At 48.2% G+C, this 23,834-nt stretch overlaps 1 protein-coding gene across 1 annotated transcript; it reads right to left on the minus strand.

The window, feature by feature from the left end:
* Window positions 1–1,508: 1,508 nt before the first annotated feature.
* On the minus strand, window positions 1,509–6,945 carry LOC122429560 (60S ribosomal protein L31-like). Its single transcript, XM_043449984.1, has 2 exons — window positions 6,934–6,945; window positions 1,509–1,953 (listed from the first exon to the last, which is right to left on the minus strand). The coding sequence occupies exon 2, from the start codon at window positions 1,915–1,917 to the stop codon at window positions 1,540–1,542; it is 378 nt and encodes a 125-aa protein (XP_043305919.1). The 5' UTR covers window positions 1,918–1,953; window positions 6,934–6,945; the 3' UTR covers window positions 1,509–1,539.
* Between the last annotated feature and the right edge of the window lie 16,889 nt (window positions 6,946–23,834).

The raw sequence follows: 23,834 nt of genomic DNA on the forward strand, positions 1-23,834 counted from the left end.
CCTCTCGTCAATCCTCTAAGACTGGCAAAAAATATCCTCAAGACTCACCAGTGCAGGCAAGTGACCTGGGGACTGGTCACTTGCTGTCCCAGGGGTGCTGGTGACCCAGCCCTTTGCCTTGGTCCAGGGAAGACTTTGCCACCTTTTTACTTCCCTGAAGATGAAAAGAGCACCTTCTGAAGGACAGAGGTCGAGATCCCCTCCAACCCAGGGAATGTGGCCACCAAGTTGAAATTTATTTGATCTAAAATTTTTTTTTAAATCCATTTTACCTAGTGTACTTGATGGCTTCCCAGGTGGCACAGTGGTAAAGAATCTGCCTGCCAATCCAGGAGACCCAAGAGACGTGGATTCGAGCCCTGGGTTGGGAAGATCCCCTGGAGGAGGGAATGGCAGCCCACTGCAGCCTTCTTGCCTGAAGAATTCCATGGACAGAGGAGCCTGGAAGGCTACAGTCCATGGGGTTGCAAAGAGTCAGACACGACTGAGTGCACACACACTAGTGTGCTTGATTTTGAGGTCTGAGAATAGTCATGCCCATCTCATATTATGTTAATGTGCAGAAGTCAGGATACCGGCCGCTCATGATTTTGTGGTCCCTGGAAAGGAGTAGCATGCAGACATGCAACCCACTGTTAATTCCAAACTGCTTTTCCCCCTTGTAAGCCTTTTTTTGAGGGGTTGATGTTTTTTTTTTTTTTGGCTAAACAGCAAGGTATATTTCTTCTCCTTTCTCCCCTTATTGTAAGCTAAAATCATATACAGCCACTCTAGGAACACAGTTTGGCAGTTTTTTTGTTTTTTTTTTTTTGTTTTTTTTACAAAGTAAAGTGTATGCTTACCACACGATCCAGCAATCCCACTGCTAGGGTATTTACCCAAAGAAGTGAAAACACATGTCCACACAAAGGCCTGTACTTGACGGCTCACAGCAACTTTACTCATAATAGACAAGAACTGGAAACAATTCAAATGTGCCACTGGTCAAAGGCTCACAGTCCATCCGTACAGTAATGGATATTCATCGTCTGGATATTCATTCAGCAAGCTGAATGAATTACTGATGCAAGTCACCACGTGGATGAAGCTCAAATGCATAATGCAAAGTGAAAGCAGCTTCGATGTAAGAGAACGTTTGCAATGGATGATTCCAGTATTTGAAATTCTCTACAAAGTGAAACCACAGTGGCAGAAACCAGAGTGCTAGCCAGGGGGCAGGGAAGGCCAGGACCAACAGCCAGGGGACCCGAGGGAGCTTTGGGGAGAGCTGGAAACGCTCAGTGTCGTGGCTGTGGCGATGGCAACCACGTGTCACAGCTCATCACACTTTATACGTAAAACTGGGGGATTTTATTGTTTAGAGAGTATGTCTCAAAAAAGCTGACAAAAATGACGCGGGAGAAAGAAAGAAAGATGAAAGTAATGAACGTATTGAAAGACTGGTTCCCAAGCCCCAGGAGGACTTCCCAGGTTGCTGAGGTCAGGTTTTCTTTTTTTTCTTTTTTTGGCAGTTCAATAACTTTATTGGACCATCAGCAATTAGTTCTGGTCCACAATGACTGTCTGTAGATTTTTGAAGGTGGTGACGGGCACATAGGTAACCAAAGAGTATTGCTTGTTTGGTGAGTCTTCGTCTTCATTACATTTTCTGGACAACTGCACACGGATCCGGTATGGGACATTCCTGATTCCTTTGGCCCAGACGGCCTTGTTGAGCCTGGTGTCAATGCACACGTCCGGAGTTCCCATCTCCTTCATGGCAAACTTCCAGATTTCTTTGAGTGCCCTAGGGGCACGCTTCTTGAAACCCACTCCATGGAAGCGCTTGTGAATGTTGATGGTGTATTCCCTTGTCACCACCTCGTTGATGGCGGACCAGCCCTTCTTCTTCTTGCCGCCCTTCTTTGCGGGAGCCATCCTGCGGGGCCGTGGTTGGAAAGGAGGTTTTCTTTACTGCCCTTGAACTGCACACATTTCCCTCCCCTCACCCCCCCCTCCCCCCCCCCCACCCACCAGTGCTCCGGTCAGAGCTGCCCTCCCATCCTCCCCAGCACCTTTTCTTCCGCTGGGCAGGAGCCAGGCTGTCTGGGTCCAAGGGAGCCAAGGGGAGCCCTTCCCCACGGAGTCCTTCCCTAACTCCCCCTGTCAAGCTCTTCCTTTGAGCTGGTGGCCCTTCACTCCCAGGGCCATATTGCAGACCTTGGGCAAGATTTATCGCGTGTGTTTGAGTGAAGGTGCTCAGGCTAGAGAACAGAGAAACAGACCACTAGGAAAGACACAGAAGGAGAGAGGAAGGCACTTATTTTCAGGAGTTGACTCCCACAGGGTTTTGGAACTGGCAGATCTGAAAATCGCGGGGCAGGCTGGCAATGCAGCAGTCTTGAGTCCTCAGGCTGGAAACGCAGGCGGAATTTGTCTGCTGCCTGCTTTATTCAAAATCTACTGATTTAAATGTAAATCACATCTTTAAAAGAAAACCTTTTTACACAACACCTCAACTGATGTCTGACCAATCAATTGGATATCATAGCCCAGCCAAGTTGACACATAAAACTAACCATCACAAATGGGTACCCACATCTTCAATAACCTCTTTCCGGCCACTTAAAGGCATTAAAAGTCTGGGTTTGGGCTCTAGCTCTGTTTGCTAGCTGTGTTACCTTGGGAAAGTTTCTTGTCTCTCTGGGCCTCTATTTCCCCCAATATAAGCCAGGAGCAGCAGTAGGATTGTTAACATAAGGATTAAGTGAGTTAATACAGTACCTTCAAAGAACCTAGGTGAGTACCCAGCACATATAACCTAATTATGCCTGGCATTATTCTAAATTTCACAAATACTAGCTAATTTTCCAGGAAAGTTTCTATTCATCTTAAAATTACCTTTATTGGTTAAGAAACTCCTTAATCACGGCCAATGAATGACTTGAATCAAGGAAGGTGAAGGGAAAGCAAAAGTTTGCAGTATTAAATGAAGTATTATGACTATTATGATCTCTAGAGATTTAGGAAGGATTGAATGGAAGGATTAAAGTGAATTTTTCTAGCACAGAAAAAGTGCTCAATAAATGAAATTATTCTACTCTAGAGATCATAATAGTCATAATACTTCATTTATTTGGTGTCAAATCCTTATACTTTGCTTTCCAAATGAGAAAAGCAGGCAGAGATATTAGTAGTTCCTCCTCCAGGGACTTCCCTGGTGGTCCAGTGGTTAGGACTCCATGTCCACTGCAAGGGTCACAGGTTCAATCCTTGGTTGAGGAACTAAGATCCCACATGACTCGTGGTGTGGCTGAAAAGAAAAAAGTATCCCCTCTTCCAAACTCTCTAAGGATATGCATTCATCCACGTTTCCCCAAAACTATTTATTTCCGCTTCAGACCTTCATAACCCACGGTCCTCTGGCTTCAGCAAGCAGCACTGAGGTCAACCATGACCTCTGCTTCACCAAACCCAAAGGACACTTTGGTAACTCAATTGGTAAATAATCTGCCTGCAATGCAGAAGACCCTGGTTCGATTCCTGAGTTGGGAAGATCCCCTGGAGAAGGAAATGGCAACCCACTCCTGTATTCTTGCCTGGCAAATCCCATGGACAGAGGAGCCTGGTGGGCTACAGCCCTTGGGGTCAGAAGAGTCAGATACGACTTAACAACTAAACCCCCGAAGGACACTTTACAGCTTTGAATTACTGGGTGTTTGTTCTGTGTTTGACTCTATGAAACCCACTGCAGTGGTCTGAACCGTGTCCTCCCAAATTCATATGCTGAAGTGCTAACCCTTAGTGCTTCAGATTGTGATGGTTATTTACTTGGAGACAAAAGCTTTCAAGAGACAGTTAAAATGAGGTCACGCGGGTGAGCCAACCTGAGATGACTGCTGTCTTTATGAGAAAAGGAGAAGAGGGCGCAGACACACCCAGAGGGACAACCATGAAAACACAGAGAGAGAAGTTGCTGTCTACAAGCCAAGGAGAGAGCCTCAGGTGCAACCATCTCTGCCATCCACCTTGCTTTTGGACTTCCAACCTCCAGAAACATGAGAAAAATCAGTTTTTCATGTTTTAGCCACCCAGCATGAGGTACTTCACTATTGCAGCCCCATAGCAGGTCTTCCCCGGTGGCTCAGATGATAAAGAATATGCTTGCGATGAGGGAGACCCAGGTTCGATCCCTGGGTCAGGAAGATGCCCTGGAGAAGGGAATGGCTACTTGAAGAATTCCATGGGCAGAGGAACCTGGAGGGCTAGAGCCCGTGGGGTTGCAAAGAGTCGAACATGACGGAACGACAAACATATAGAGCAGACTAATACAGCCTCCTTTTTGAAACTTACGACTGCCAGGATTCCAACTGCACATCTTTCCTCTGGAGAGAATTTTGTCCTCTGCTCACCTTAGATGTTGATGATTCTCAGTGTGGATGTTCTTTCTCATCCCATAGTCTCTGTCCAGCAGATGTCACCCACTCTCAGGTTCTAACCATGTTGACCGTAACCAGTTTGCTTGTACTTTGACTGTGTTCACAGTAGCTGGTGACTTCCGCCTAGCCCTCTTGCAGGCACCGTGGTTGTGTGTAAACCTGCACACCTCCCCTAATACTTTCCACGTATTTCAGATCCCGCAGTCCAAACCTGTCATCACCTTCCCTTGAAATTGGCTGTGCTTCTCACGTTCTGGTCCTCTGCCTTCAGTTCACACCAACATCCTCTTGTTCACTTGTGATAACCTGAGAACCAGTCTCCAGGTCTCCCTTTTCTGATACCTGTCACCTACTAAGTATATGCTAAGCCCTCTTGTCCTCTCCTTGGACTGCAAGGAGGTCAAACGAGTCAATACTGAATATTCATTGAAGGGACTGATGCTGAAGCAGAAGCTCCAATACTTTGGCCACCTGATGTGAAGAGCCTCGACTCATTGGAAAAGACTCTGATGCTGGGATAAATTGAGGGCAGGGGATGACAGAGAATGAGATGGTTGGATGGACATGAACTTGGGCAAACTCCAGGAGATGGTGAAGGACAGGGAAGCCTGGCATGCTGCAGTCCATGGGATTGCAAAGAGTTGGACAAGACTGAGCAACTGAACAACAACTTGTCCTTTCCATATTGAGTGTCCTGCTCTAGTCCCAGGGCAAGCATCTCTAGCTAGACTGCTGCCACCGTCCCCTCCTAGTGCTTTCTGCCCTCAGCCTCTTTCTGAAATCCATCCCAGCTGTGGTTGCCTGGGTAACCAATCACCTGGCAGTTACCGTCCCCCATGCTCTTCCCTGGATAGCAACAAGCATCCTTTGAGTCTGAGTGAGTATCACCTTCTCTAGAGAGCCTTGGGACCTACGGAAGGTGCAATTGGAAAGGTAAAGACTGACCAAGAAGATGTTATTCAAGAAGAGGCTGGAGGCCTGAGGAGGTTCCAGTGTGGTCCTTTAGAACCCCTGGCGAGTCTTTAAAACAACAACAAAAATTGAAATCGACTTCAAATTTGCCATTTTCTCCAAGGTGTTCTTTAAGGATTGTTGGGTTGATGCAAAGCCGTCTACTGCCACCTTATGGCAAAAAGTTGTAAAGAAACTCCCAGGGTTAAAATAACTTCTAAAAGCCTGATCATCTCTACTGTTGCAGTGGAGGAGTTTCTCTCGTGCTCAACCTAAAAATATTACTTCTATGTGGTATTGTCAGTTCTTTATTGACTCATTTTCTTCAGCACCCAAATTTGCTGATTGATCATCATCTTAAAATCAAACAAAACCAAACCAAGAAAAAAACCCAGATTCCTTACGTTAATCCTAGACTTCTCTCTAGGTACCACCAGTTTCTCTGTTCTCCTTGGTGCAAACCTCTACAAAAGAGTTTTCTTTCTTTCCTCTTTTTTGACCTCACGTATGGCAAATGGGAATCTTCGTTCCCCTGGTCAAACCAACAGCCCCTGCATAGAAAGGAGGGAGTCTTAACTACTCCAGAAAGTGAAAGTGAAGTCGCTCAGTCATGTCCAACTCTTTGCAACCTCATGGACTGTAGCCCACCAGACTCCTCCATCCATGAGATTCTCCAGGCAAGAGTATTGGAGTGGGTTGCCATTTCCTTCTCCAGGGGATCTTCCCGACCCAGGGATCAAACCCGGGTCTCCAGCATTGTAGGCAGATGCTTTACCGTCTGAGCCACCAGGGAAGTCCCCAGAAGAGTTTTCTATACTTGCTGCCCTCTTTTCTTCCTCTTATCCTATCTTGGATCCCTTTGAGATCAGGCGTTTGCTGCTAACCCTTCTCCTAAACTGGTGGATCAGGGCCACAGGTGACTTTGATTCCCCAATCCAGTGGCCCAGTCTCAGTCCTCATATTGACCAAGTAGAGATGCCATCATTGCTGGGCCCCTTCTGGAAACATGTTCCACACTTCCCAGACCCCCCCTCCCCTGCGTCTCCCTCCTGGGTCACAGGCCACCCCTTCCCGGCGTGCAGTATGGTTCCTTCCTTATCTCTGGCTCTGAGCGCTGGGATGCCCCTGGCTCACTCTCCCCACCTCTTCCTGTCTCCATCCACTCCCCAGACCATCTCATCAGTCCCTCCACATTCAGTACCCTTCACACGTTGGCCACTCCAGCCTTTGCCCCTGAATTCCCGACTTGGTATCACCCCTACACATCGAATAGGGATCTCAAGTGAAAGTGTTGGTTGCTCAGTCATGTCTAACTCTTTGCGACCCAATGGGCTGTAGCCCACCAGGCTCCCCCGTCCCTGGGATTCTCCAGGCAACAATACTGGAGTAGGTTGCCATTTCCTTCTCCAGGGGATCTTCCTGACCCAGGGATGAAACCCACATCTCCTGCATCTCCTGCACTGGCAGTCAGATTCTTTACCACAAACGTCTACAGTTGGGTAAAATTACCGCAAAACCTATTCTCTAATAAAGCATCAAGTATCTCATGTAACGTACTGGGTACTGTACTGAAAGTGAAGAACAGAGTGCTTGTCCGGGTTTGAAATGGTCCAAGTGTATCATTTGGGTTGTTTACCCTTGTGATCACATGGCTGACGAGGAGTTGCCTCTGCCCAGCATCCATGGGGTCGCAACGAGTCGGACACGACTGAGCGACTGAACTGAACTGAGCATCCTGAAAGGATCACACTGTGTATCCCTAACCCAGAAAAAGACCAAAGCTCAAAATGTGAAGCATGTTTCTACTGAACGTGTATTGCTTTCCTGTCACTGTAAACTTGAAAAACTGTATTGACCCATCATAAGTCAGGGACCATCTGTATGATGACACGTATCCATCATTATCCTATAGAGTATTTTTACATCCCTAAAACTCCTCTTGTTACCAAACCCAGGTCTGGCTGCTCGCCGCTTTCCAGCCGGTACTCAAGTAGGAAATGAAAGATTGCTTCATTTCCGAGGCTGGCAACCCCCGGGGAGAAGGTGGACTCCTATCCCAGAACCTACTCGGACTTGCTGCTCAGGGGATGGGAGCTTTCAAAGGAGAGTCTCAGGGTTGTTCGGGCGGTGGGAGGGAGCAGGCCAGCACCGTCAGCTTGGAATCAGCCATGCGCTGGTCTGATCAGCGTCATCTTGGTGGTTTGAAGGACAGTTAATCTTCAGTTCCAGGGTTTGTTCCCACCTCTTTGAGACCAGTTCTTGGAACTGTGTGACGTGGCGCGGCTTAGGTCACGGCTTCCACTTTGTCATCATGCGGTCATCTTCCTCCCCCGGGAGGGCTCCAGTGTCTGCAGACAGCTCACAGGATCTGGCTCAGAATGTTATCAACAGCCTGAAGGAGGAGCTAAGGGTCCCTGGCTTTGCTGAGTGACTAAACTGTTACACTTCGTCTGTGTAAAGGCTTCGAGTGTAAAGCCTAAGTTCCAAGACCAAGGCGGTGCTTACCTAGTCCTCCCACCCCTCCGGTGGTGGTTTAGTCCCTCAGTCGTGTCCGGCTCTTTGAGACCCCATGGACTGCAGCCCGCCAGGCTCCTCTGTCCACGGGACTTTCCAAGCAAGAATACCGGAGTGGCTTGCCATTTCCTTTCCCTCTATCCCTGAGCAACTCCCGAGCCTTTTACTGTCTCCATGGTTTTGCCTTTTCCATATGTTGTATAGTTGGGATTATATAACGTGGCCATTTCAGATTGTCTTCTTTCACTTAGGAATAGGCATTTAGGGTTCTTCCATATCCTTTCAAAGCTTGACAGCTCAATTATTTTTAGTGCTGAATGATATTCCATTATCTGGATGTATTACAGTTTTTTTTTTTTAATCCGTTCACTTATGGAAGAACATCTTGGTGGCTTCCAGATTTTGGCAATTATGAATAAAACTGCTATAAACATTGCAAGCAGGTTTTTGTGTGGACCAGTTTTCAACTTCTTGAGGTAAACACCGAGGAACATGATTGCTGGATTGTATAGTAAGATTATGCTTAGTTTGTAAGAAACAAGCAAACTGCCTTCTAAAGTGTGTGTACCGTTTTGCATTTCCACCAGCAGCAAACCAGCGTCCCTGTTGCTCCATATCCTCCCGCATTTGGTGTTGTCAGTGTTCTGGATTCTGGCTGTTCTAAAAGGCATGCAGTGGTGTCTTACTGTTTTAACTTGCATTTCACTGGCGTAATGAGCATCTTTTTGTGTGCTTACTTGCCATCCGTATGCCTTCTTTGGTGAGGTGTCTGTTCAGGCCTCTGGTCCATTCTTCAGTGGCATTGCTTGTTATTGCTGAGTCTTAATCAATTTTTAGTTTTATTTTTGCCCACAGAGAGAAGTCACCATTGCCAATTATTTTTCTGCCCTGGGCGGATGGGGTAGGGCAGGCCTTCGTGGTGACTTGATTGAAGTCACCCATCCCTCTGGTCTCCAAGTTGTAGGAAGATAAGGAACGTCCCATGAGGAAGGAAAGAGAAACTCCAGTCTTTCCCTTTTCTTAAAATTTGAGTTACTTTATTTTTGGCAGTTCTGGGTCTTTGCTGCCGTGAGGGCATTTTCTCCAGTTCCAGAGAGCAGGGGGCTGCTCTCCTCGTGGCTTGGGGGCTTCTCACTGCGGTGGTCTCTCTCACTGCGGCTCCCAGGCTCTGGAGCCCAGGCTCAGTAGCTCCAGGCATGTGGATCAACTTCAGAATCAGGGGTCAAAGTCGTGTCCCCTGCATTAGCAGGCGGATTCTTCACCCATGAGCCACCAGGGAAGCCCCCAGCTTTTCCCTTCTGAGGTTGCATGTTACTTGGATTTTACTGATTGGGAAGGTCCCTGATGAGGCACGTCAAGAGACAGATCCCTCCAAGGCCTTCCTGGGGCCACTGGTCATGAGGGGATAGGGACCGGACTCAATGGGATGATCCAGGGTGTCATGGGGGAGAAGATGGTCTGAAGTCCTGTTGGGTGGGGACACCTCTCTGCTGGATTTGGGTCATGTCTACAGTGGGACATGGTTGGGGAGTCTGGGCTGGTTTGGGGTAGAGACCCTTGGAAAGTGGGATTCTGTGTGAAGAATTGCTCCATCGTGAAGCCCACAGTGGGCTTCCCAGGTGGTGCTGGTGGTAAAGAACTGCTTGCTAATGCAGGAGATGCAAGAGACATGGGTTCGATCAGGAAGATCCCCTGGAGGAGGGCACGGTAACCCACTCCAGTATTCTTGCTTGGAGGATCCCGTGGACAGAGGAGCCTGGCGGCTACAGTCCGTGGGGTCGCACAGAGTCAGGCATGACTGAGGTGACTTAGCACGCGTGATTGAAGCCCACAGCAGCATCAGTTCATCAGTGACTGCCCTGAATCGAAACACGAGACCTGCTAGTAGCTCTCGTGAAGCCCGAGGCCTGGCCAGGGCAACTCATTCCGGAGCGGCCGAGTTCAGGGGGCTTCCTTCAGCCCCGAGGGCATTTGTCTGCTTTCACTTTTCGTGACTGGACTGGACTGGCCTTGGAGATGCTAATAAGCATGTGGGGTTTTGGACAATGCTGGGAGGCTGGCGGGAAGCCGCAAGCCGGAGATGTTGAACTTCCTGCTAATCTGGAGTGCTGCAGCCTGAGCTGGGTTCCGTTTGAAAAACACACGGGTGCTGCATTCCTTGTGCCCTGAGCCAGGGGGAGGCTGCTTCTGGTTATGTAACAGTCTGGCGTCCTCTCTGCTGCACGGGTCCCCAGCCTCTGCGATCTAAAGCTGACAATCTGAGGTGGAGCTGATGTAACAATAGAAATAAAGTGCACAATGCCTGTAGTGTGCCTGATTCATCCCCAGACTATCCCACCGCCCTCCATCTGTGGAGCAATTGTCTTCCACATAACTGGTCCCTGGTGCAAAAAAGGTTGCGGACTGCCAAGTAGAAACTGGGGGGTCACTGCACTCCTGTGTGTTTCTGCCGTTACACAGTCCTCTCCCTTGCCCTCATCCCTGGTTTCCACGACCTTGCATCACACCCAAGCGAGGCCCGGCCGAGACTAATCCGCGTCTTCCCTCTGCTCCTGCCCTGGAGAGCATCACGAGACCCCCAGCCCGCTGCCACGAGGGGTGCACCGAGTCCAGTCTTGCCCCCACCCCGTTCATGTCCCTCTTTCTCCACATCTTCTTTGCTTCCCTCAAAAGGACAGTCTGATCATCTCCTCCTTCACTCTGAAGACAGAAACCAGCCGACAGGGCTTCCCTGCTGGTCCAGTGGTTAAGGGCCCTCCTTGCAATGCGGGGCACACGGGTTCGATCTCTGGTCCAGGAAGATCCCACATGCCTCCGGGCAACTAAGCCCGTGCGCCCCACCTACTGAGCTTGCCTGCCTAGAGCCCATGCTCCCCAGTGACCGCAACTGGAGAGTAGCCCCTGCTCTCCGCAACTAGAGAAAGCCCACAAACAGCAACGAAGACCCAGCACAGCCAGGAGAAAAAAAAAAAAAAACATTATTTTTTAAAACAAGAAAGAAACAGAAACTCCTGCCACCAAAGATGTTTCCTTTTCAGAATCTGTAATGGTGACAACTGACCGGTACTGAGAGCTTACAGCCACTCAGATTGCCCAAACCCTTCACTTGCTGGTCCGTTTCATCCAGTGTTGCTCCTGTTTTATGATGAAATAACTTGACTGAGGTCACACAGCAAATTAGGAGCAGACCTGGGATGTGAACTCAGTCCAGCTGACTCCAGAGGGCCCAGCACCTGTTATAGTGCCTGGACATCCAGGCACAGAGGCGCAGGGTGAAAATGTGTCCAGTGAATCAGCACGTGAACAAATGAATGCCCAAGATCAGCAGCTTGAGTTTATAACTTGGGTCATCTCAGTATCAAACAAAAGGGGAAAATGACAGCGATTTGGAGGGCAGGAAGCAGTGAAACCTAGTTAATTTATATTTCTTTTTTGCGCACAAAAACGATACTTACTAATTGAAGAATATATGGAAAATTCACAGAAGTATTACTATAAGGAAGAAGAGAATACCAGTAGGAAAACCAGTAAAAGTTGTTCTTTTGGAAATTCACATATTTCTGGAAGTGTGGGGAGCCCGACGTGCTGCAGTTCATGGGGTCTCGAAGAGTCGGACACGACTGAGTGACTGAACAACACATCTCTGGAAAAGAAGATCTTGTTTTTCCAGAAGGCCACGTACACCTCTGAATGAGTTTCAGGTGCCTTTTAAATGGACTGTGATGAACAGTTTGGGTTCAGGGTGCCAACTGCTGGTGCCCTCCTTTCTACTGGACAGAAAGCAGACTTCAGGGGCCCAGTTGGGGTCTAAGTACTGACTTATTAATGGCAACAGTGCAACTGCCCACTGACCCTGAAAGTGCCTGCCCCTGACATCCCAGATCAGAGAATGTTCTGGACCTCCCGCCTTCTGCCCCGCGTTGAACCTGTTGTGGATGGACCGGAAGGCCCAACTTGGTTTACCCATGGTATCGGTCAGAGCTCTCCAAGCAACAGGCTGCGTGTATATCTGTGTAGAAGGATATACTCTGAGGCCTTGGCTAACACTGCCATGGATTCTGGCAAGCTCAGAATCTGCAAGGCGGGCTGGCAGGTCGGGACCCCCAGGGAGGAGCCCAGGCTGCAGCCCAAGTTCAAGGGCGTCTATCGGCTGAATTCCTTCTTGCTCAGCAGAGGGAGGTCAGGATTTTACTCTACGGGCGCCTTTGACTGGATGAAGGCTGTCCTTACCTGGGAGGAAAATCTGCTTTCCTCATACTCTACAAACTTCAGGTATGTCCCTGGTGGTCCAGTGCTTGGGAGTCTGCCCTCCAGCACAGGGGACATGGGTTTGATCCCTGGTCAGGGAACTAAGGTCCCACGTGTGCTGTGGGATAACTAAGCCCACACACTCCAACAAAGACTCAGCGCAGCAAAATCAACAGCAGCAAAACTCTGCAAATTCGAATGTCAATCTGACCCACAGAGCACCGTCACAGAAACATCCAGAATAATGTCTGACCAACTGTCTGGGTACCAGAGCCCAGCCAGGGGCTTCCTTGCCGGCTCGGTGGTAAAGAATCCACCTGCAATGCAGGAGATGAAGGAGATGTGTTTGGTCCCTGGGTCGGGAAGATAACCTGGAGAAAGGCATGGCAACCCACTCCAGGATTCTTGCCTGGAGAATCCCATGGACAGAGGAGCCTGGCGGGCTGCAGTCCAGGGGCTCGCAGAGAGTCGGACACGACTGAAGCGACCAAGCACTCAGGCAGGGAGGGCTCAGCCATGTTGACGCATAAGATTAACCATCACGCCCACCTAGCCTAGCCTCATCATCAGCAGGGGAGCAAACAATCCCCCTTCCCCAGTAAGGAGCCTGGTTGGCAGGGAGGGGCTGCTCTTTGGGGAGGGCTGTGGAGAGCTCACTGTCCTTGAACTCAGCAGGTCTAAAGCCCTGTGAGGCAGAGGCGGTGCCAGACGGAACAGGTGCTACCTGGAACGTGTTAGAGAATCAAGGGCAGATCCCATGTTTTTGGAAAGAAAAATGAAAAAGAGAGTGTGAAAGTCGCTCAGTCATGTCTGACTCTTTGCGACCCCATAGACTACACAGTCCATGGAATTCTCCAGACCAGAATACTGGAGTGGGTAGCCATTCCCTTCTCCAGGGGATCTTCCCAACCCAGGGATTGAACCCAGGTCTCCCGCATTGTAGGCTGATTCTTTACCAGCTGAGCCACAAGGGACGCCCAAGAATACTGGAGTGGGTAGCCTCACCCATTTTTGGAATCTTCTTTAATAAGAAATGCAAGCTCGGGTACCAGGCTGCAGAAGAAACCGTGAAGCTATGCATCCATTCCACACAGTGAATCACCTTGAGGAGGGGGGCGTGGGGAGAAGGGCATGGGACACACTTGCCCACTGTAAACCCCAGCATGCAAAGGGGTTTGCACCGCAGTTGGTGGCTGAGGGAATGAAACCTTGATGGTGACGCTGGGTGGTGAAGGGGGCTGGTCCTTCCTCCGCATTGTGACTCAACGCGTGGACGCACAGGTATCCGAGCTCGTCCAACTCCAGACGTCTTTCCTCTAAACCAGGGGTTGGCAACCTTTTTCTGTAAGAGGCCAGAGGGTAAATCTTGAGGCTTTGTGGGTCATACGGTTCCTATCTCAGCAAGTCCATGCAGCTCTTGGACCACAGGGCGTTGGTGGGTGACGGATGCACCAGCAGGACCGAGTTCCAATTTAATTTTATTTCTGAAAATAGGAGATGGGCCAGATCTGGGCTCTAGGCTGCCCTTTGCTCTAGATCACAGATTTTTAAGCTTTAAAACCAAAATCTTTTTTTTTTTTTAAACAACAGCTTTGACCACACCCCAAACGTCAAGCTGATCAAAGTGGTTGCTCCAGTCAAAGTCTGGGTGGGTGGGAGGCTGCCCAGAGCATGACTCCTCTCGTGGAGGCCCCGGGAGACCTCCATGGAGCCTCTGGGGCCCCCTGGGGCCCCGTGTGAACCCAGCGCCTCACCCTCGCGCGCTCAGGGACGACCCTCAGGCCTTGGCTGTAATGTCGCCCCTTGCCCCGTCACTGTACTGGGATGTGGTTGAGAGTGTGGACAGCAGTCTCTCCCTCAGCGTGGCGTCTGGTGGTGTCGGGCTCAGACGCAGCTGCCTCACTTAGCACATCGAGGAGCATGGTCTAACACCGGTCGGTCCTGGCTCAGGGCGGCCTGATGCTGAGCTGCGAGGGTCTAGGGCCGGGAGAGAGCGAGGCTGGGCTTCTCCCCCGTTCGACGCTGTCCGCCATCGCTCAGCTGAGGATGAGGCCCGCGGGGTCTGAGGTCACCCACGTCCGCACCCTCCTCTCGCCCAGGCCGCGGTTTCCCCTTCTCACAGGTGGTCAGCTCGGTCTGCCCCTGATGCTTCCGGAAAGAAGCCTTCAGGCTTCTCACGGGAAAGATCGGGAGAAGGTGTGGTGGGTGGTGTGTGTGTGTGTTCTCTCAGGAGTGATCAAAAGGTGGGTGGTGTGTGTGTGTGTGTGTGTTCTCACGGGAGTGATCAGAAGGTGGGGTGTGTGTGTGTGTGTGTGTGTGTGTGCTCACGAGAGTGATCAGGAGAGGGTGGGTGGTGTGTGTGTGTGTGTTCTCACGGGAGTGATCAGAAGGTGGGGGGGTGTGTGCACTCACGGGAGTGATCAGGAGAGGGTGGGCGGTGTGTGTGTGTGTGTGTGTGTGTGTGTTCTCACGGGAGTGATCAGAAGGTGGGGGGTGTGTGCTCACGGGAGTGATCAGGAGAGGGTGGGCGGTGTGTGTGTGTGTGTGTGTGTGTTCTCACGGGAGTGATCAGAAGGGGTGTGTGTGTGTTCTCACGGGAGTGATCAGAAGGTGGGTGGTGTGTGTGTGTGTGTGTGCTCACGGGAGTGATCAGGAGAAGGAGGGCGGTGTGTGTGTGTGTGTGTGCTCACGGGAGTGATCAGGAGAAGGAGGGCGGTGTGTGTGTGTGTGTGCGCTCACGGGAGTGATCAGGAGAAGGAGGGCGGTGTGTGTGTGTGAGGAGGAAGGAGGCGGCGCGGGCAGTTGCTCAGTGTGCTGGTCCTTCACTGGAAAGGGGAGTAACTGCCAAGGGCGCTGCGATGGGTCACTGTATGTGTCAGTGTGACTGGGCCACGGGACGCCCCGATAGTTGGTGAGCAGGCGTGTCTGCAGTGCCTCTGAGGATGTTTCCAGAAAGGGTAGAGCTGGACTCAGCGGGCTGAGTTAGCAGACGGGGCTCCCAGTGAGGGTGGCAGCACCCGGCCTGGGAGGCCTGAGGACGCGGTGGACGCAGGGAGCGTTCACTCTCCGCCCGAGCGCGGGGCGGACATGGCTCTCCTGTCCCTGACGGGGCCTCACCCTGCAGGCCTGGACTGCGCCTCCGCCGCCGGCTCTCCTGGGCCCCCATCTGCACAGAGCAGGTCGGCAGGCTTCTCAGCTTCCAGGATCACGAGAGCCGACTGCTCATCATAAACACACTTAAATTACTGTCTACCCACTCTAGTACCCTTGTCTGGACAATTCCAAGGACAGAGGCTATGGTTCATGGGCTCACAGGGTCCAACTGAGCGCCTAACACTTTCACTTTTCAACACACAGCTATTTTATATATATATATATATATATCTGTATATATATATAAATATCTCTGTATATATATAAATGTATCTGTATATATATATATAAATATATCTGTATATATATATAAATATATCTGTATATATATAAATATCTCTGTATATATATATAAATATATCTGTATATATACTGTATATATATATAAATATCTCTGTATATATATATCTGTATATATATAAATATACCTGTGTGTATATATATATCTGTATATGTATATAAAAATATATCTGTATATATATATAAATATATCTGCATATATATAAATATATCTGTATATATATCTGTATACATATAAACATATCTCTATATAGATATATAAATATATCTATATATACATCTATATATATAAATATCTCTGTATATATATAAATATATCTGTATATATATATAAATATCTCTGTATATATATAAATATCTCTGTATATATGTAAATATCTCTGTATATATATTTATTTTATTGGTTCTGTTCCTTTGGGCAACTGACTAACACAGTACCTTATTCACTGTGTCTAGAATGGTCCTCAGAAGGACTTCCCTGGCAGTCCAGGGGTTAAGACTCCATACTTCCACTGCAGGGGGTGCGGGTTCAATCCCTGGTCAGGGAACTAGATACCACGTGCCTCAACTAAAGAGCTAGCATGCCGCAACTGAGACCCAGCACAGCCACATAAATAGATATTTTAAAAAAGAAATAGTGCTCAGCACACACCCTCACTGTTGGATGAATTAAATCAACTGGGATGGCAGGCTTGAGAAGTCCTTGTAACCCCAGGGCTCTCCTTTTTCTGGGGGGTGGGCACGCTGCATGGCATGTAGAATCTTAGTTCCCCAACCAGGGATCGAACCCATGCCTCCTGCAGTGGAAGCTTGGAGCCTTAGCCACTGGACCACTAGCAAAGACCCTATCCCAGGATTCAAAGCTTTCATGCCAAAATAAACAGTCTACACAATGACAATGCAAATCTGGCCAAACAGAATTTTTTGTGAAGCTGATGGAAATGCTGAGGCCGCACTGCTCAGATGCCATGCAAATCTGTCAGCAAAAGAGGCTCTGGGGGCATGGAACCAGCTAGGAGGGAAGACAAGAAAATTTACAAGAAAATCAGGATCGATTCTCCAAAGCGTAGTGATTTAGATAACAAAGGATTAAGATAAACCTTTGGGAGTATTGATGACATCTGCAAATATTTTTATAAAAGTGACTTTGCTGTAAAAAAATGGAGACTATGTTACACAATCAGAGACTTTTACCTGAAAATTATCCCCCTCTGTAAAAACTTGATTTATTTCTTGCTCATTTTGAAAATTAGCTGGAGTTGAAATTAAAATGGAAATGTTGCTAGGTGTAATATTAAAAACACTTACTTAATTTCATTTTCCAGATAAAATTTCAACCCAAACCTTTTTTTCCCCATTGTTTCCTTGGTACCGACAATCCTCAGGCAACAGGGACTGTTTTCCATGACCCTGGGGTGGGAAAAACCTTTCTAAGCATGACACAAAATGCCGAAGAAAAAGACTGTCAGAACTGACTGCTAAAAATGCGATAGTTTACATGGCAGACTAAGAATAAACCAACTAAAAATAGAAAAATCTTTGTAGCATATGTAATCTACAGATGGTTAATAGCCATGATATATTTTGTGTTGGACAAAAAGCTCATTCGGGGTTTATAAGATGGTATGGAAAGACTCGAATGAACTTTTTGGTCAACCCAATAGAAAGCAAATACAATTCAAGAAGAAAAAAAAAATTCAGTGGCAAAATAGGCAAAAACCATGGCTGGTGGATTCATGGAAGAAAGAGGGGCTGGGGTGGAACAAATCTGTGAAAGAATTCTTGCCTTTAATGGGAACTAGCAAAATGCAAATGAAACATCAAAACTCCACTTCAACCCATGGGTTGCCAAAGTCTCAGAAATAACACGCAATATTGGTACGTGTGTGCCAAGTAGCTTCAGTCATGTCTGACTCTTTGTGACCCCGTGGACTGTAGCCCTCCAGGCTCCTCTGTCCATGGGATTCTCCAGGCAAGAGTACTGGAGTGGGTTGCCATGTCCTCCTCCAGGGGGTCTTCCCAACCCAGGGATTGAACCCCAATCTCTTACGTCTCCTGCATTGGCAGGCAGGTTCTTTACCACTAGCACTGCCTGGGAAGCCCTTTGCAGGTGCAAATAAATACCCACTCTTGCATATATTTTCTCCTTTTTGGAGACACAATTTAGTAGAGTCAAACAAAATTATTGTGTGTCTGCCTTTCAATATAGCAATTACTTTTCTAGAAGAGAAATCTGTCCCCTAGAAATACACAGAATGGTCTACAAGTTGTCTGCAGGACTTAACTGGCAGTTAAGACTCTGTGCTTCCATTGCAGAGGGCACGGGTTTGATTCCTGGTCAGGGAACTGAGATCCCACATGCCATACAGCATAGTTAACAATATAAATAAATACATTGATTAAAATACAAGTCATTTGCTAAAATATTATCATTGCAAAATTGGAAATATTGCAGTTACTGGGAATAACGGCTAATACTTAGACAAGGCTCACTGTGGGCTGGTGGTTTTCTGAGCACTTTACGTAAACCTCCGTGGCAGCCCCCTAAGTGCTCTTCTTATCCCCATTACACGGATGAAGGACCTGAGACACTCACAGTGAGGAAGCCCTGCAGCTACCAGGATGCAGAATGGCGGTGAGATGTGACTCCAGGTGGTCTGACATGAGTCTGGGCTCACCGTCACTTGCTATTCAACCTGCACTCCACGGAGGATTGATTAACCAAGTTACAGGACATCATGACAAGGAGCACGGAGACATGTTGTAAGATGAAGTAAATGGGCGGCCGTGTACTCCATTTATGAAATACACAAACTGTGGGTGCATGGTGTATGTGTGGTGTGCATAGCATGTGTGTTGTGTTGTGTATAGTATGTGTGGTATGTATGAAGTGTGTGTGTATGTGTGGTGTGCGTGTGTGTGGTGTGTGTGTGTAAATGCATGGATGAGGACAGGCTGGAAGGAGCCCCCAGCCCCGTCTCAGAGGTGGCACCTGTGAAGGGACGCGTGACTGGGGGCCGGCGATGCGGGGTGCTGGTGTCGGGAGGCTCTTCATTCCTACTCCACAGGTCTTTGAGTTGTTGACTTTGTAGGAGAATACATTTATGACTCGGATAGCTTTGAGATGTAGAAAGCAGTCACTGGGGGGCTGCAGGGACGTCTGACCCGGCCCATTAGTCGCTGAGACATGGGGACCGTTGGCCAGCTCGCCCGCAGGCTGGGGCAGCGGGCAGGGAGGGACACGTCTGAGGCTGGGGAGGAGGGCTGGGGGGCGGTGGGCCGGTGGCTGTCTGCCCCCCGGGGGCCCCCAGCCCGGGGCCTGGGGTGAGAAGGGGCAGAGCGGCATCTCTCGCTTGTCACGTCCACACCACTGCTCATCAGAGGCCGTTCCTACCCGTGATATTCTCACAGCCGACAGTGCCACTGGGCTTGCTCTTCACTGATTTCTTGTTCGTTTTGAGAATTAGCTGAAGTTGAAATTATAATGGAAATGTTGTCATGTGCATCAAGTAAGTTCCCTATGTATTTAAGCAACTGTTGAGGATTTATTTTGGTTTATTTTTATTTTTTGAAATGTCCGTTGGACTACAGCTGCTTTACACTGTCATGTTAGTTTCGGCCGAACAGCAAGGTGAATCGGCTGACCGTGTACACGCGTCGACTCTCTGTGACCCCGTGGACTGTAGCCCGCCAGCTTCCCCGTCCATGGGATGTCCCAGGCAAGCACACCAGAGTGGGATGTATACTTATATCCCCACGTTTCGGGATTTCCTTCCCATTGAGGTCACCACAGGGCATTGAGTACCGTTCCCTGTGCTACGCAGGAGGTTCTCGTTAGTTATCTATTTTATACGTTGTGTGTGTGCCCAGATGCTCCGTCATCTCCAGCTCTTTTGTGACCCCGTGGACTGTAGCCCGCCAGGCTCCCCTTCCATGGGATTTTCCAGACAAGAATACTGGAGTGGGTTGCCATGTCCTCCTCCAGGGGGTCTTCCTGACCCAGGGATCGAACCCAGGTCTCCTGCATTGCAGGCGGATTCTTTACTGTCTGAGCCCCCAGGGAAGCATTTTATACATAGCAGTGTATATATGTCAACCCCAGTCTCCCAATTCATCCTCCCCCGACCCCATTTAGGATTTATTTTGGCTGCAAATGAAATATCCCTAACTGATATATTCCTAATGACCATATCTATTTCTTTGTGTATCATCCATCCATCCATCATCCATCTTGTCAACCAGTTTTGGAAAGTACCTATAGTTTTGCAGGCAGGGAGCTGGGTGATGTCTTACTCAGAGCTGGGTGTGGCCCAGAGAAAGTTATTTGTTAGGTGCATGCTTGGAAGATGGATTCCTTGCTTTCATGCAGCTCAGAGTTAAGAGGACACACACAAAATTAGTCAGTGACAGTGTAGAGGCAGACTCAATGATGGGGCTTGACGTGGGACATAAAGGAGGTTTCCTGGTGACAAAGGTGGTGGAAGATGTACGGATGCTGAAGAGAGCGTGATACATTTGAGAAAGTGAGAACAAATTTACCATGACTGACCCATGTGGGGTGGTGGTGAAAGCGGAGGGATGCAGTGAGGGAGGAGAGACTCGTGTGTGTGTGTGTGTGTGTGTGTGTGTGTGTGTGTGTGAAGGGCAGTCTGGGCACATGAGGCTACAGACATGAGACGGAACACTTGGGATCACCCTTTCTGATTTGAACCTGTGTTGCTAAGATCAGTGGTCTCCAGTCTTTGGCACCAGGGACTGTTTCTTGGAAGACAATTTTTCCATGAACTGGGGTTAGGGGCGTGGTTTGGGGATGATTTAAGAGCGTTACATGTATTGTGCATTTTATTTCTATTGTTATTGTTACAGCAGCTCCCCCTCAGCTCATCAGGCATTAGATCCCGGAGGTTGGGGACCCCTGACTAAGATGGTGAATGTGGAAGGTGACCTTACCTACTTTCATATTTTGGGAGGAGAGGTTCTGTCAGTGGGGTGCCTTTTAATTTTCATGTGGGTCGCTGGTCAGAATGGCTGCTATCCAAAAGTCTACAAACAATAAATGCTGGAGAGGGTGTGGAGGAAAGGGAACCCTCTTACACTGTTGGTGGGAATGCAAACTAGTACAGCCACTATGGAGAACAGTGTGGAGATTCCTTAAAAAACTGAAAATGGAACTGCCATGCGACCCAGCAATCCCACTGCTGGGCATACACATCGAGGAGACCAGAATTGAAAGAGACACGTGCACCCCAATGTTTATTGCAGCACTGTTTACAATAGCCAGGACATGGAAGCAACATAGATGTCCATTGGCAGACGAATGGATGAGAAAGCTGTGGTACATATACACAATGGAATATTACTCAAGCATTAAAAGGAATGCATTTGAATCAGTTCTAATGAGGTGGATGAAACTGGAGCCTATTATACAGAGTGAAGTAAGCCAGAAAGATAAACACCAATACAATATATTAACATATATATATGGAATTTAGAAAGATGGTAACAATGACCTTATATGCGAGAGAGCAAAAGAGACACAGATGTAAAGAACAGACTTTTGGACTCTGGGGGAGAAGGCAAGGGTGGGATGATTTGAGAGGGTAGCGTTGAAACATGTATATTATATGTGAAACAGATCGCCAGTCCAGGTTTGATCCATGAGACAGGGTGCTCAGGGCTGGTGCACTGGGATGACCCTGAGGAATGGGATGGGGAGGGAGGTGGGAGGGGGGTTCAGGATGGGGGACACATGTACACCCATGGCTGATTGATGTCAATGTATGGCAAAACCCATTACAATATTGTAAAGTAATTAGCCTCCAATTAAAATAAATTAATTAAATAAAAACTTTTCGTGTGTGTTTTTAATTAAATTTACTTGTTTATTTGACTTTGGCTGCACTGAGTCTTCTTTGCTTTGCGCGGGCTTTCTCTCTCTGCGGTGCTCGGGCTTCTCACTGCAGTGGTTGCCTTGGTTGTGTAGCGCTGGCTCTAGGCACACGGGCTTTAGTAGCTGCCGCTGGCGAGCTCTGGAGAGTGGCCTTAGTAGTCATGGTCCGTGGGCTTAGCTGTACCTCGGCGAGTGGGATCTTCCTGGACCAGGGATGAAACCCATGTCCCCTGGATTGGCAGGCGGATTCTTATTCACTGTGTCAGCAGGGAAGTCCTGTTTTCTACTTTTTAAGTTACCTGACTGATGTGACAATATGTATAATGCAGAGCAGAGGAAAAAGGAGCTTAGGATGCAAACATTGCCCTTTTGTACGGCTCGGTCCCACTCTGGTAGACTCTTGGGTCTTAGGTCAGTAGAGATGAACGCTCCTATTCCATAACGTCTGTGGCCCATGTTAACACTCAGGGACGTTTCCAGTAGGTCTTGCCTTCACATCATCCTTGTGTAGCTGTGTATTCTGGATGAGACCGTGGAGGGCTGGGTTATACCAAATGCTCATTCCCAGCACCCGGATTCTTATCTTTATGTCTTGTTTGCCAAGACAACAGGCAGAAGCAGCTTTCATTTCCATGGGCTTCTTTTCCGGCATCCCTAAAATTAACCTTAAAACACTTCATCAAAAAACCAAAATAAATCAGGAATGCCTTGCACATGGCAACCAGCTATTGGAGGAGGGGATCCTCTTGGGGAAGACATCTTCCTGCGATGCCAGGCCCTGAGAAAGCAGATCGGAATCAGAGCGTCTAGAGATGGAGAGACTAGAACATGATTACCTTGAGCTGGCAACTCAGTAATGTCTGAGGTTATCTGGCTTCGGATGCTTTTGGGAAAATTTAAAAAAAAAAATTTCACAAGGGCTTTCCCCGGTGGCTCAGTGGTAAAGAATCCACCGCTAGAGCAGGAGACGTGGGTTCGTTCCTGATCCGGGGAGATGCCTCATGTCACAGGGCAGGTAAGCCCGGCTGCCACAGCTATTGGGCCTGTGCTCTCGAGTCCCAGGGCTGCAGCCAGCGAAGCTTGTGCGCCCTGGAGCCCGCTCTCCACAACAAGAGCAGTCCCCACAGTGAGCAGTTCGGGAACAGCACCTAGAGAGGAGCCCCCTCTCGCCATAACTGGAGAAGAGCCCGTGCGGCAACAAAGACCCAGCACAGGCAATTTAAACAAAGGAAAAAGCTTAATGAATTAGCTTATGTTTCATAAATAGGATCCTGAGGGCATTATGTACTTGTAGTATTCAATATGTTCTTTTTAGAAAATATTTGTTTTATTTCTGGCTGTGCTGGGTCTTGGTTGCAGTGTGTGGGATTTAGTTCCCTGACCAGGGATTGAACCTGGGCCCCCTGCACTGGGAGCGTGGCGTCTTAGCCACTGGACCACCATGGAAGTCCCTCAATATGCTCTTAATTACAGTCTATGAAATGATGGGGTGCAAGAAAGGAGGTGCTTCCTGCATCCAGGAGATGCTCCCAGCTTCAGCACGAGGCAGTTCAAATGGACTTTGCCTTCTCATCCTCAGTGGTAACTGTTTTCCAGTTAATTCTCAGGAAGACAGATGTTTCCCATTTAGCCTTTTTAGAAAAGTACACACTAATAAAATAATCTTCAAATTAGCATGGCGGTAGGGCCCGCTGCTTACAACCCATTTTGAAAAAAAAGACTCTGGCTTTGCCTGTCCGAGTTTCCATCAGGAAGATGGGATTGCCAAGTGAGCACCATCATGTTGTCTTCTGAACTTTCATGTGCAGACTGTGATTTAGACGTGACAATGTTTCGTTGAAGTGCTCTGCAGAAGCTGACCCAGTATTTATATATTTGTCAAACATGAAGTTCCTTCTACTTTTTTTTTCTTGTGGTCGAAAAATCTGCCTTTCTGATGAGACCTCATTAAACTCTTTTTTGAATATTGGGCAAGATTTTTAGAAGACTCTAGAGACCTGCTCCACTGGTTAAGCCTCTAAGGGATGAAAGATTCCAGGAGTGAGTCACGATTTAACTCAGAGAAAATTTGAATGAGCAGTGAGAAAAGACAGACGCAGCAGAAGGATAAGAATCTGCCTGATCATTTACTTTTAAATTTTTAATTGATGTGGACTTGGGTTACAGTGATTCATGTGTCCATCAAGGTGATTCAGAGATAGATAGATAATAGATTCTTTTTCAGACTCTTTTCCATTATAGGTTATTATGAGATATTAAGCATAGTTCCCTGTGCTACACAGGGAAGGTCTTTGTTGTTTACCTGTTTTATATAGTAGTGTATATCTGTTAGTCCCAAATTCCTAATTTATCCCCTGCCC

The sequence above is a fragment of the Cervus canadensis genome, chromosome 28 (genome assembly GCF_019320065.1).
Source record: "Cervus canadensis isolate Bull #8, Minnesota chromosome 28, ASM1932006v1, whole genome shotgun sequence".
NCBI lineage: Eukaryota > Metazoa > Chordata > Mammalia > Artiodactyla > Cervidae > Cervus > Cervus canadensis.

What these genes read in the sequence shown, in the direction of transcription:
- LOC122429560 (XM_043449984.1), bottom strand. Translation starts at nt 1,917, where the DNA reads ATGGCTCCCGCAAAGAAGGGCGGCAAGAAGAAGAAGGGCTGGTCCGCC.